At 44.7% G+C, this 15,215-nt stretch overlaps 1 protein-coding gene across 2 annotated transcripts in view; it reads right to left on the reverse strand.

Moving 5' to 3' along the window:
- Positions 1-15,215, reverse strand: part of adprhl1 (ADP-ribosylhydrolase like 1) — a 108,283-nt gene that overhangs the window by 18,693 nt on the left and 74,375 nt on the right. Inside the window, exons 3-6 of one of the 2 annotated variants that reach the window (XM_068039843.1) lie at positions 14,496-14,660; positions 14,266-14,391; positions 9,878-10,018; positions 3,501-3,628 (exon numbers count right to left, since the gene is read on the reverse strand). In XM_068039843.1, coding sequence (XP_067895944.1) covers positions 3,501-3,628; positions 9,878-10,018; positions 14,266-14,391; positions 14,496-14,628 — 528 coding nt within the window. In that variant the 5' untranslated portion in view covers positions 14,629-14,660. The remainder of the gene's footprint in view (positions 1-3,500; positions 3,629-9,877; positions 10,019-14,265; positions 14,392-14,495; positions 14,661-15,215) is intronic. The other variant, XM_068039842.1, reaches the window with a different exon arrangement.

Below are 15,215 nucleotides of genomic sequence, written 5' to 3' on the forward strand. Positions count from 1 at the left end.
CCAGTCCAGGCAGCATCCTGGTAAATCTCCTCTGCACCTTCTCTAAAGCTTCCACATCCTTCCTATAATGAGGCGACCAGAACTGAACACAATATTCCAAGTGTGGTCTAACCAGGGCCTTATAGAGCTGCAGCATAACCTCGAGGCTCTTAAACTCAATTCCCCTGTTAATGAAAGCCAACACACCATATGCTTTCTTAAAAACCCTATCAACTTGGGTGGTAACTTTGAGCGATCTATGGACATGGACCCCAAGATCCCTCTGTTCCTCCACATTACCAAGAATCCTGTCTTTAAGCCTGTATTCTGCATTCAAATTCGACCTTCCAAAATGAATCACTTCACACTTTTCCAGGTTGAACTCCATCTGCCACTTCTCAGCCCAGCTCTGCATCCTGTCAATGTCCCGTTGCAACCTACAACAGCCTTCCACACTATCCACAACTCCAGCAACCTTCGTGTCATCGGCAAACTTGCTAACCCAGCCTTCCACTTCCTCATCCAAGTCATTTATAAAAATCAAAGAGCAGAGGTCCCAGAACAGATCCCTGCGGAACACCACTGGTCACCGAGCTCCAGGCTGAATACTTTCCATCTACTACCACCCTCTGTCTTCTATGGGACAGCCAATTCTGTATCCAGACAGACAACTTTCCCTGTATCCCATGCCTCCTACTTTCTGAATGAGCCTACCATGGGGAACCTTATCAAATGCCTTGCTAAAATCCATATACACCACATCCACTGCTCTTCCTTCATCAACGTGTTTTGTCACATCTTCAAAGAATTCAATAAGGCTTGTGAGGCATGACCTGCCCCTCACAAAGCCATGCTGACTGTCTCTAATCAAACTATGCTTTTCCAAATAATTATAAATCCTGTCTCTCAGAATCCTCTCCAATAATTTGCCCACCACCGACGTAAGACTGACTGGTCTATAATTCCCAGGGTTATCCCTATTCCCTTTCTTGAACAAGGGAATAACATTTGCCACCCTCCAATCATCTGGTACTAATCCAGTGGACAGTGAGGACGCAAAGATCATCGCCAAAGGTGCGGCAATCTCTTCCCTCGCTTCCCGTAATAACCTTGGGTATATCCCATCTGGCCCCAGGGACTTATCTGTCCTCATGTCTTTCAAAATTTCCAGCACATCCTCCCTCTTAACATCAACCTGTTCCAGCATATCAGCCTGTTTCACGCTGTCCTCACAAACGACCAGGTCCCTCTCACTGGTGAATAATGAAGCAAAGTATTCATTTAGGACCTCCCCTACCTCCTCCGACTCCAGGAACAAGTTCCCTCCACTATCCCTGATCGGCCCTATCCTCACTCTGGCCATCCTCTTGTTCCTCACATAATTGTAGAATGCCTTGGGATTTTCCTTAATCCTACCCGCCAAGACTTTTTTATGTCCACTTCTAGCTCTCCTAAGTCCATTCTTCAGTTCCTTCCTGGCTACCTTGTAACCCTCTAGAGCCCTGTCTGATCCTTGCTTCCTCAACCTTAAGTAAGCTTCCTTCTTCCTCTTGATTAGATGTTCCACATCTAATGTCATCCAAGGTTCCTTCACCTTACCATCCCTTCCTTGCCTCATCGGGATAAACCTATCCAGCAGTCGCAGCAAGTGCTCCCTAAACAACCTCCACATTTCTGTCGTGCATTTCCCTGAGAATATCTGTTCCCACTTTATGCTCTCCAGTTCCTGCCTAATAGCATTGTAATTCCCCCTCCCCCAATTAAATATTTTCCCATCCCGTCTGCTCCTGTCCCTCTCCATGACTATAGTACAGGTCAGGGAGTTATGATCACTATCACCGAAATACTCTCCCACCGAGAGATCTGCCTCCTGGCCTGGTTCGTTGCCAAGCACCAAATCCAACACAGCCTCCAGTTTACCAGGATGTTTCCTGGTCTGGAGGGTATTAGCTATGAGGAGAGGTTGGATAAACTCGGGTTGTTTTCACTGGAACGACGGAGGTGGAGGGGCGACATGATAGAGGTTTACAATGTTATGAGTGGCATGAACAGAGTGGATAGTCAGAAGATTTTTCCCAGGGTGGAAGAGTCAGTTACAAGGGGACATAGGTTTAAGGTGTGAGGGGCAAAGTTTAGAAGGGATGTGCGAGGCAAGTTTTTACACAGAGGGTGGTGAGTGCCTGGAACTTGCTGCTGGGGGAGGTGGTGGAAGCAGGTACGACAGTGACGTTTAAGAGGCATCTTGACAAATACATGAATAGGATGGGAAAAGAGGGATATGGACCCGGAAGTGCAGAAGGTTTTAGTTTAGACGGGCATCAAGATCGGCGCAGGCTTGGAGGGCTGAATGACCTGTTCCTGTGCTGTACTGTTCTTTGTTCTTTGTTCTTTCTTGCCAGAAAACAGACACCAAACCGACTAACTCCAATAGACCAGAAAACAGTCCCCAAACCAACTAACTCCAATAGGCCAGAAAACAGTCCCCAAACCAACTAACTCCAATAGGCCAGAAAACAGTCACCAAACCAACTAACTCCAATAGGCCAGAAAACAGTCACCAAACCAACTAACTCCAATAGGCCAGAAAACAGTCCCCAAACCAACTAACTCCAATAGGCCAGAAAACAGTCACCAAACCAACTAACTCCAATAGGCCAGAAAACAGTCACCAAACGAACTAACCCCAATAGGCCAGAAAACAGTCACAAACCAGCTAACTCCAATAGGCCAGAAAACAGTCACCAAACCAACTAACTCCAATAGGCCAGAAAACAGTCCCCAAACCAACTAACTCCAATAGGCCAGAAAACAGTCACCAAACCAACTAACTCCAATAGGCCAGAAAACAGTCACCAAACGAACTAACTCCAATAGGCCAGAAAACAGTCACCAAACGAACTAACCCCAATAGGCCATAAAACAGTCACCAAACCAACTAACTCCAATAGGCCAGAAAACAGTCACCAAACCAACTAACTCCAATAGGCCAGAAAACAGTCACAAACCAGCTAACTCCAATGAATCCAGAACAGAGACACCAAATGAAACCAACCCTGGCCATTCTAGAGCACAGAGATCAAAGCAACCAACCTTGGCCTTCCTGGTGTCACACTGGTGAGGTTCCTACATATACAGATGTATAATGAGAGAAGGGTATCATTGCCTCGCCTCATACAAATGCCTTTCCACTTTAAGCTTTTTGAGGTTTAAGCTCTCTTGAACTACCTTTTGACACTGTGACATTGAAGTAATACTCTATCCCTGGTCCCTACAATGCGGGGTCAACCTACTGCAGTGGGCATCTCCAGTAGTCTCAGCACCCAGTACACAGCCAGTCAGAGGGTGCAATCTCAGGCACACTCTTATATATCTGGAATGGTGGGAAGCAAGCCCACATTTTGGCATGATGCCCTGCTGGTGGGTAGACCTGCCCCCTGTTGGCACCCAAACAATTGAAATTAGCCATGCAGGGTTTCAAAATTGAAAGTTTAAATTCAGAAATATGAACTGAATGCACTGACCTGATCTCTTTTCGCTGCATCGTAGTTGATTGGAAATATTGGTGTGTTCTGCCCTTCCTGTGCAATTCCTCTTTCTTCCAAATACAACTGCCATTTAGTTCCAAAATAAAACCAATTTTCTTGGTATTCTAAGACAAAAGGTGCATCTTATTGAGACCATTCTTAAAAGCAATTTCATGATGCTACTTAACTATTAAACAAAGACAATTATTTTTCTTATTGTATTTTCTTTTCTTGATTCCTCCTCTACTGAAGCTGGGGATGTATCTTAGGCTTCCCCTATCGAGGCTGTACATCTATCCTAGCCTCTCATACAGAGACGGTATATCTATCCTCGCCTCTCGTACGAAGGGTGTACATCTATTCTAGGCCTCTCGTACAGAGGCTGTACATAGCGTCATAGAGTTGTATAGCATAGAAACAGGCCCTTCGGCCCACCGCGTCCATGCCGACCATAATGCCGATCTATACTAATCCCACCTGCCTGCATTAATTCTATATCCCTCTATGCCTTGCTCATTCAAGAACCTGTCCAGATGCCTCTTAAATGTCGCTACTGTTCCTGCCTCCACCACCTCCTCAGGCAGCTCATTCCAGATACCCACTATTCTTTGTGTGAAAAATTTACCCCTTTGATCCCCTTTAAACCTCCTCCCTCTCACCTTAAATCTATGCCCTCTAGTTTTAGTCACCCCTACTATGGGAAACAGACTCTGGCTATCTACCCTATCTATGCCTCTCATAATTTTATATACCTCTATCATGTCCCCTCTCAGCCTCCTTCGTTCCAGGGAAAACAGACCCAGCCTATCCAATCTCTCTTTATAACTCAAGCCCTCCAAACCAGGCAACATCCTTGTGACTCTTTTCTGCACCCTCTCTAGCTTAATCACATCTTTCCTGTAGTGCGGCAACCAGAACTGCACACAGTACTCCGAATGCGGCCTAACCAACGTTATGTACAACTGTAACATGACGTCCCAACTCTTGTACTCAATGCCTCGGCCGATGAAGGCAAGCATGCCATACGCCTTCTTCACCACCCTGTCTACCTGTGTTGCCACTTTCAGGGAACTATGTACTTGCACCCCAAGGTCTCCCTGCTCAACAACACTCCCCAGGGCCCTGCCATTCACTGTATATGTCCTGCCCTGGTTTAATTTCCCAAAATGCATCAGTTCACACTTGTCTGCGTTAAATTCCATTTGTCAATCCCTTGCCTACTTTCCCAGTTGATCTATTTCCTGTTGTAACCTTAGACAACCTTCTTCACTGTCCACTATACCACCAATTTTGGTGTCATCTACAAACTTACTAATCATGCCCCTTACATTCACATCCAAGTCATTAATATATATGACAAACAACAGAGGGCCCAGCACCGACCCCTGCGGCACACCACTGGTCACCAGCCTCCAATCTGAAAAACAACCCTCCACTACCACCCTCTGCCTCCTATCATCAAGCCAATTTTGTATCCAATTTGCTAGCTCACCCTGGATCCCATGTGTTCGAACCTTCTGGACCAGCCTACCATGCAGGACCTTGTCAAAGGCATTGCTAAAGTCCATATAGACAACGTCCATTGCTCTGCCCTCGTCAATCCTCTTGGTCACCTCCTTGAAAAACTCAATCAAATTCGTGAGACATGATTTCCCACACACAAAGCCATGCTGACTATCCCTAATCAGACCATGCCTTTCCAAATGCATATAAATCCTGTCTCTCAGAATCCCTTCCAATAACTTTCCCACCACTGATGTAAGGCTCACTGGCCTGTAGTTCCCTGGCTGATCCCTGCTGCCCTTCTTAAATAAAGGCACAACATTAGCTATCCTCCAGTCTTCCGGTACCTCACCCGTGGCTAATGATGATACAAAAATCTCTGCCAGGGCCCCAGCAACCTCCTTCCTTGCTTCCCATAGCATCCTAGGATACACCTGGTCAGGCCCTGGGGATTTATCCACCTTAATGCGCTTCAAAACCTCCAACACCTCCTCCTTTGTAATGTCGAAATGCTCCAGGATATCAGTGTTCCCTCCCTTGAACTCACTTGCTTCCATGACCTTCTCCACGGTAAATACGGATGTGAAATATTAATTTAAGACCTCGCCCATTTCCCATGGCTCCACACATACATTACCACACTGATCCTTAAGGGGACCTTCTCTCTCCCTAGCTACCCTTTTACTCTGAATATACTTATAGAATCTTTTAGGATTCTCCTTTATCTTATCTGCCAGAAAAATTTCATGGCTCCTTTTTGCCCTCCTAATTTCCTTCTTTAGTGTAGTCCTACATCCCCTATACTCCTCGCGGGACACCCTCGATCCCAGCTGCCTATACCTGACATATGCCTCCTTCTTTGTCCTGACCAGACCCTCAATATCCCTCGTCAACCAAGGTTCCCTAAACTTGCCAGCCTTGCCCTTCCATCTAACAGGAACATGCCGGCCCTGAACTCTTCCTATCTCACTTTTAAAAGCCTCCCACTTGCCAGATGTCCCTTTACCTGTAAACAGCCTCTCCTGTTCAAGTTTTGAGAGTTACTGTCTAATGCCATCGAAATTAGCATTCCCCTAATTTAGGACTTCAACTTGAGGACCAGTCCTATCCTTTTCCATAACTATCTTGAAGCTAATAGAGTTATGGTCACTTGTCCCAAAGTGCTCCCCCACTGCCCTCCTAAGAGGAGGTCGAATACATCTATCCTATGCCTCTTGTACAGAGGCTGTACATCTATCCTAACCCTCTCATCTTGAGGCTGTACATCTCTCCTAGGCCTCTCGTAAGGAGGTTGTATTAGGCCTCAGACTGAGATCTGGGGTTTGACCTCTATTCTAGGTCTCTCACTGCTCAATGGCTAGCTGTTACAAGATCCATGAGAGTACTCCCTGGCATTTGCATCTTCTTTCCATTAGGGGTAAATTGCAGCATCTGCCCCTGTGCAGGGAAGGGTGGGGCACACTGTCCCTTGTCACCACATAGGACATTGAAATGAAACAGTAAAAGTCTCTGCCAGCATCAATGTGAGACAATCGCCACTTGGGCCAGTTTGATGCTACCATCATTCTCCATTTCAGGAGTAAGCTGAACAATGCACTTACTTTTTACTCATATTTTATACTTATAGTATTGACTTTAAGCTTTGTTAATGGTTCAAATTGCATTCCAGATTGACAGTTGATGATAGATTTTTCAGGGTCAGGCAATATTGTATCCTTTAGCTGGGCTCCCTGGCCTTGGCCTGCGATAGGCCACTGGAACAAGGTGAAGAACAGCTAGGCCAGGCCTCAGGTGCCTACTGCAGTGGAGTTTTTTTTCATTGTGAATTAATTAAGAATTTGGCATCCTCCGAAGGGCCTGATTGAGGCACTCGTCGTTGCTTCCTTCCAAGCTGCGACCCCAATATGCCCCGCCCTCCTCTCTCGGCGCTAGCTGGGGGCTACTCTTGTCAACCACCTTCCATTCCTGCTCACCCCTCCTAGAGCTGACTCTGTGGATCCAGCCAGCGAGCGGATCAGCTATCACTGCCTCTCTCCACATCTCACTCCAGAATATTCATTCATTTGTGAGCAAGGCCCTTGCCACCCTTGACTTGTATGCTATGACATAATTGTAGATATTTCCATTGTCTCCAGACCTTGTCTTTGGTGATGCCACCTTCCCCTCTACTGTCTTAATCTACCTTCCATCACTTGCCCCCACCCAAACTACCATGGTAATGTTGTGGCTCTTATCACCAAATCGCACAGTGGTCTGTCCCCCAACTCCTCTGGTGCCTCCTCATTGTTGGAGCAGCTCACCTCGTTCTATCACTCTAGCACACTCCCAAGCCTCAGCTTGAGTTTCTCACCAATACATCCGCCCCTCTTTCTTTGGCTCTGCCTCTGCACTCTGATGCCTCATCCATGATGATTTTAACCTCCATCTCTAGTCCACTTGCTCTCTCTCCTCTCAATTAACTGCCCTCCTGTACTCACTTAACCTTTCCCTCCATAATCACAGTCACCATCTCAACCTTGCCATCTCATGTGGTCTCTCTATTTCCATCATCTCAATCACAGATAAGCTCCCCTGTCTCTGATCACTTCCTAATTTATCCCGCATCCATTTTTCCTTTCCACCACGTCTTCAACACTGCTCCAAGTTACCTACAACCTTTGGTCCTCCATTCACCACAACATTTCTGTAGCTGTTGATCTGTTCAACCATTCCCACACATCCACCTCCGATGCCTTTAGCCCGAGCAAAACCGTTTCTCTCTCTCACCCTGGTCATTGCTGTGGTCTGGCTACCATCTTCACTCCCTTAATTCCAGTTATGGACAACTGGTTCATCATCTGATGTGGCTGGACCATATAAAGCACATAGGGTCATATAGTGTCCTGCTCTCCTCTGTCAAAATTGCTCATTATTCAAGGAACATGCCGGAATGCAAAGATAACCCCCAGCTTCTTTCCCCACCACAAACTGCTTCATAAACACCACTCTTGCCCACTCCACCCTCACCTCCAACAAGTGCCATTGTTGCTTCCCACCCTTCCCCTAGTCCACTGAACCAGACTTCCTCTTAGGTTCCCCCTTCCCTAGCCCTGAACTTTCTCTAGTTTATCTCCTACCTCCCCTCATCTACTCTCTGAGCTCATCTTGTCCATGAGACCCACCTCCTGCTCCCTCCACCCTATTCCCACTAATCTCAACTTCCCTTCCTGGCCCCCATGTTAGCTAATATTGTTAACAGTTCTCTCTCCTCAGGTACTGTCCCCTCCCTTTCAAAATCTGCTGTCATCATGCAACTAACTCTCCCACAAATAACCTTCAATCCTCTGTCCTTGCAAACTATAGCTCCATTTCCAACATCTCTTTCTCTCCCAGCTCCTTGAATGTGTTGTCACCTCCCAAATCTGTTCCCATCTTTGCCGAAACTCCACGTTTGACTCCCTCCAATTAGATTTCCACCCCTGCCACAGCACTAAAACTGACCTTATCAAAGTAACAAATGACATCCTATGTGATTGTGACAAAGGTAAACTATTTTTCCTTGTCCTTCTCCACCTGTCTGCACCCTTTGACACGGTTGACTACACCATCCTCCTGCAACGCTTCTCTACTGTTGTCCAGCTGGGTGGGACTTCTCTCACCTGGTTTCATTCTTATCTACCCAGTTCTAGCCAGAGAATAACCTGCAATGGCTTCTCTTCCAAGTCTTGCACTGTTACCTCTGGTGTGCCCCTAGGATCTATCCTTGGCCCCTCCTATTTCCCATCTACAGGCTGCCCCTCGACGACATCATTCAAAAGCACAGCATCAATTTCCACATGTACGCTGATGACACCCAACTCTACTTCACCACCACCTCTCTCGACTCCTCCAGGTTCCTGTGTTATCAGCCTGCTTGTCGAACAGCTAGTCCCCGCCACAAACACTGTTTCTTTTCCACCAGTTTCATCCGTCTTCCTGACCACTGTCGGGGGCTGAAACTGATTGCTCACAAACTGGATGTCATATTTGGCCACGACTTGTGCTTCTGACCCCATATTCTGTCCATCGTTAAGACTGCCAATTCCACCTCCATAATATCGCTGGTCTCTGCCCCTGCCTCAACACATTTGCTGCTGAAAACCTCATCTCGGCTATTCTCCTGGCTGGCCTCCATTGTGCCCTCTGTAAACTTAAACTCATTCAAAACTCTGCTGTCTATGTCCTAACCTGCACCAAGTCCCATTCACCCAACACCCCGTGCTCGCTAACCCACAACAACCCACAATGCCTCTGTGCTCGCTAACCTATTTTAAAATTGTCATCTTTGCATTCAAATCCTTCTGGAACTTTTCCACTTCCTACCTCTGTAACCTCATTCAGTCTTACAAGTCACCAAGGACTCTATATTCATCTAATTCTGACCTCTTGTGCATTCCCACTTTCCCACACTCCACCGGTGGCAGTTGTGTCTTCAGCTGCCGAAGTCCTAAGCTTTGGAATTCCTCCCTAAATCTCTCTGCTCCTTCTTCCTTCTTTAAGCCCTATTTTATAACCTACCTCTTTGACCAGGTGTTTAGCCAGCCCCCTTAATAACTTCTTTGGCTCGGTCTCAATCTTTGTTGATAACACTCCTGTGAAACACATTGGGTCATTTTCCTGTGTTAAATTTATAAAAGCTAGTTGTTGTTGAGAATGTGGCTTGAACTGATGGAAAGTCTGCACATCATATTCACATCCTGGAAATTCACTTCAAATTTCACACACTAGAAGCAGGACAATCCACAGAAACATTTCATGGGATCTGTCCCACAAAAATGTATCTTCAATTTAGACGCTTTTGATGCTGGAAGTTTCTGTTATTCCCCCATCCACCTCACACAGTAATGCCCTACCTGACATGTGGCGAATGGTTTTCCTACAGTAGGTCTCAGCCAAACCGACAACCTTTAACATCTCCCTTCCCCACTCCACCACGGGTTTGCGCTGCACAGCGTAGGATGCAAACAGAGCTGTGCACAGCGATCCCAGGAAACCTGCCATGAAATGAGACTTAAAACAACGAAAGGGCGATGCAAACACTTTCAACAGTAACTTTCCAAACAGAAGTGGATAGATACTTGCAAAGGAAAAAAATCACTGGTTAGGTCTTCACTGGAGTATTGTGCCCAATTCTCAGCACCACACTTCGGAAAGGGTGTCAAAACCTTGCAGAGGGCGCGGAAGAGATTTACCAGGATGGTACCAGGGATGAAGGACTTGAGTTATGTGCAGAGATTAGAGAAGTTGGAATTTTTCTTCTTGGAGCAGAGAAAGTTAAGGGAGATTCAATAGATTCAAAATTATGAATGGCTTTGATAGAGTAGATAGGGAGAAACTTTTTCTAGTGGCAGAAAGGCCAGTAACAAAATGACACAAATTGAAGACAATTGGCAAAAGAATGGGAGGAAAGATGAGAATTTACTATTTATTTTGCGCAGCGAGTTCTGATCTGGACTACACCAACTGAAAGGGTGCTGGAAACAAGTTTAACAATAAATTTCAGAACAGAATTCGATAAATACTTGAAAAGGAAAAAATTGCAGGGCTATGGGGAATGAGCAGAGGAATAGGACTAAATGTATAGCCCTTTCAAAGAGCTGGCACAGATATGATGGGCCGAATGGCCTCCAGCTGTGCTGTAAGATTCTATGAACATTTCTGCAGATCAAATCACACGGAAAAGGCTCCAAATGCTGGAAATTGGAAATAAAAATGGCAAATGCTGGAAATCCAAAGCATGCCAGACAACATTCAGAGATTGTCAAATCATAATGAAAAAGGCAACTTCATGTGCTAGAGGCTGTCCATTTTCCGTTTTTATTTCTGAATTCCCTTGTGATTTATTCCTATGAATTTATCACAGTTTCCTGAATTGATCAAAGAGTACAACAACAATCAGTTATCAGTCAATAGAAGCACAAAGTGTGGTTATCTCTGAGTGCCCTGACTATCAGTGAACGTCTAGCGGAGCGCAGGGAGAGCCCCACGTGGGCATGGAGCACGTAAGGCATCTCAAATTTCACTCACTGGGAACTGACCACTTCATAATACACAAACAAGCCCAGAACACAGAAAATACTTCATGTTCAAAACAAAATTTCCTTGTCCATAAAAAAGAACAATCACAGCCCTTAAATGTTTGATTTTGAGGACCAAATTCTTGACAGGAAAAGTCCAAGGCCAAGCAGAGAGACAGAGAGAGAGTCGCCCATTGAACAGCATCATTTCCAGGCTCCGGGCTATTATTTGGAACATTTCAATCACTTCTACTCTTCCTGGTCTCCATTTATTGGTCTCTGGCCAACACAGCAGGCAAACAGGAATCTGCTGCAAGGCCACTGAAACTGAGTCCAGGAAATGAATGAGAGTGACTGCACCTCCCAGCCTCCTTCCTTAGCCCTGGATTTGGTGGCATGGCTTAAGCCAACTGGCGAGGAGCATCCTCAGATCTGACCAAGACTGTTGCACCACACCACACACCATTCAGTCCCCTTCATTCAATTTGTATTTCGCTTGCTGTGCCACACTTTCAGCCTCTCTCAGCTTTCATTTCCAGACCTTCATGATTTTCCAGTCAGATAGACTGATAGACCAAGTAAAACGGCAGTCCAAATTTCTCAGTATTTAAACAACTAGAGTAAATATTGCAGCTTCAGATTGTGTGAACATAGGAACTGGTGTGGGCCATTCAGCTCCTGTAGCCTGTACCATCATTTAGTTATATCATGGCTGATCTGTACCTCAACTCCATTCACCCACCTTTGCTCCATATCATTCCACACCCTTACCCGATAAAAATCTATCAATCTCTGTCTTGTAAGCTCCAATTGCCCCAGTGGGAAAGAGTTTCCGATTTGTGTGAACCTTTGTGTGAAAAATTACTTCCTGACTTCACTCCTGAATGGCCAATTTTATGATTGTGTCCCCCTGCTGTAATCCTATAACAAAGGAATCTTTGAAGAGAGATCGTAATATAGAATTTCATACTGATTTTAAGAGTGATGTAGTTAAGTCCCTAATTAGAGTCTTAAATTTATACAAAGCCAGTTACAGAGTTATGAGGGGTGAGTTGGCTAAGTTAGACTGAGAAATTAGATTAAAAGATATGATGGCAAGCATTTAAAGAAATAATTTCTAATTCACAACAAATATACATTCTTTTCAGGAATAAAAACGCCACTGGAAAAGCGATATAACCATGGTGAATTAGAGGCACTAAGGGTTGTATTAGATTAAACAAACAGTTTAACAATCTTGCCAAAGACAGTATTAAGCCTGAGGATTGGGAGGGTTTTAAAAATCAGCAAAAGGCAACCAAAATAAAATTGATAGAAAGGAAGAAAATTGAATATTATTAGCAAGTAAATTAGCAAGAAATATAAAAACAGATCGTAAGAACGTCTCTGAGTATGTAAAAGGAAGAGATTAGCAAAGGTAAATGTGGGTCCTTTAGAGGCAGAAACAGGATAAATCGTAATGTGTAAAAAGGAAATGGCAGAGACGTTAAGCAAATATTTTATATGTCTTCACAGTAGAAGACACAAAGAATAACAATGGAGAACCAAGTGTCAAATGAGAACAAATAACTTAAAGTATTAATATTAGAAAAGCAATAGTACTGGAGAAATTAGTGGGATTGAAAGCCGACAAATCCTCTGGACCTGATGGCTTACATCCTAAGATTTTAAGAAGTGGCTTCAGAGATAGTTGATGCATTGGTTTTGATCTTTTAGAATTCCCTAGATTCTAGAACGGTCCCTGTTCAAGAAAGGAAGGAGAGAGAAAGCAGAGAACTACAGACCAGTTTGCCCGACGTCAGTAGTAGGGGAAATGCTAGAATCTATTATTAATGAAGTGATAACTGGGCACTTGAAAAATCACAATATGATCAGGCAGAGTCAACATGGTTTTATGAAAGGGAAATTGTATTTGACAAATCTATTAGAGTTTTTTGAGGGTGTAACCAGCAGGGCAGATAAGAGGAAACCAGTGAATGTCATATATTTGGATTTTTAGAAGGCCTTTGATAAGATGCCACACAAGATTAAGGCTCATAGGATTGAGGCAATATATTTGCATGGATTGAGGATTGGTTAATGAACAGAAAATAGAGATTGGAAATAAACGGGTCAGTTTCAGAAAGGCAGCTTGTGTATAGTGGAGTGCTACGGATCAGTGCTTGGGCCTCAGCTATTTTCAATTTAGATCAATAACTAAGATCAGAGGACTAAGAGTAGTATATTCAATTTTTCTGATGATACAAAGCTAGGTGGGAATGTAAGCTGTGAGGAGTATGCAAAGAGGCTGCAAGGGTTATAAATTGGTTAAGTGATTGGGCATGAAGGTGGCAGGTGCGATATAATGTAGGGAGTTCAAAATTATCCAGTTTGATAGGAAGAATGAAAAAGCAGAATATTTGAAAAGGTGAGAGATAGGTAAATGTGGAAATTCAGTGGCACCTGGGTGTCCTCGTTCATTAATCTCAGAAAGTCAACATGCTGGTACAGCAAGCAAATAGGAAGGCAAATGGTATGTTGGTCTTTATTCCAAGGGTGTTGGAGTACAAGAATAAGGAAGTCTTGCTACAATCGTACAGGCTTTAGCGAGACCTAACCTGGAGTACTGTGGACTAGCCTTAGAAGGAGTGCGACAAAAATTCACTAGACTGATTTTGGGAATTAAAGCCCTGTTTTATGAGGAGACATTGAGTAGAATGGGCCTATATTCTTCAGAGTTTAGAAGAATGAGACGTGATCTCATTGAAATGCATAAAATTCGCAGAGGCCTTGTCAGGGTAGATGCTGGGCAGTTGTTTCCTCTGGTTGAAGAATTTAGAACTAGGAGCCATACTCTCAGGAAGAGGGGACAGACACTTCCAACTGAGATGAGGAGAAATTTCTTTGCTCAAAGGGTTATGAATCTTTAGACTTCTGTACTCCAGAGGGCTGTGGATGCTCAGTTGTTGTATATCTTCAAAATGGGAATTGATAGATTTCTGGGGGTTAAGGGAATCAAGGGATGTGGGGATAGTGTGGGAAAGTGAAGTTGATGCAGAAGATCAGGCATGATCTCATTGAATGGCTGAACAGGCTTGAAGGGCTGAATGGCCTACTCCTGCTCCTATTTCTTATGTTTTTATGTTCTTAGGATTGCTTGTGGGGTGATTACCTGTGGGGTGATTACCTGTGGGTGATTACCTGTGGGGTGATTACCTGTGGGTGATTACCTGTGGGGTGATTACCTGTGGGGTGATTGTGAGTCATTCGGCCGCATTCGATGCTCACTTGTACAAGATTGTCCAGTTTCTCAGGTTGCCAGTACCTCATCCCAATACACATGGCCTTAGTGGCTGCACCGAAACCTGACCCTTCAAAAACAGAAATTGTGAGAGAATTCAGTTCTGTGTTCAAACATTGAGGTGCCCATGTTTGTGAGCTTAACATCCTGTGACGTGCTGGTGTTTCTACGTACCTTTCATGTTAAAAGGCGTATGCCATCCCAGGGCATAATTGTCTGGCTTGAGCTGGGTGCAGCCCTCAACAGTTGCTGGATCTGGTCGCCTCTTATATATTTTTTCGACAATTTCAACATAAACCTTCACCATTTCACGATACAGATCTTCGAGGGACCAGAAATCTGGAAGTACAATTATGGACAAAGTGCATTTCTGAAAACTCTTTTAATAAGGCATTTTCAGATCCCATCATGGCCTCACCCACTCCATATCTCTGTAACCTCTTCCAGCCCTCCAACCCTCCGCGACATCTGCACTCCTGAAACTCTGGCCTCTCGTGCATCCTTGGTTTCCATCACTCCACCATTGGTGGTTGTGTCTTCAGCTGCCTAGGCCCTAAGCTCTGGAATTCCTTCCCTAAACCTGTCCACCTCTCTTTTCTCCTTTAGTATGATTCTCAAAATCTACCGTTTTGACCAAGCTTTTGGACACCTGTCCTAAAGTTGCCTTTGTGGCTTGGTGTTAAATTTTGTCTGATAATGTTCCTCTGAATATTTTATTGATGTGATGAGGTGTGGTTGATTGCAGATCCTCCTGTATGAAGAGAAAGTCAGTGGGGTGGGGGAGAATGTTTGAGGGTTTGAGATGTGAGGTGTAGGATGAGCTCAAGTGGGAAAGTGTGCTCAAAAGCTTGGGGACTTGGGGTAACAGTGGGCAAGGTCTATAGGGATTCAAAC

The sequence above is a fragment of the Heterodontus francisci genome, chromosome 10 (genome assembly GCF_036365525.1).
Source record: "Heterodontus francisci isolate sHetFra1 chromosome 10, sHetFra1.hap1, whole genome shotgun sequence".
NCBI classification, from domain to species: Eukaryota; Metazoa; Chordata; class Chondrichthyes; order Heterodontiformes; family Heterodontidae; genus Heterodontus; species Heterodontus francisci.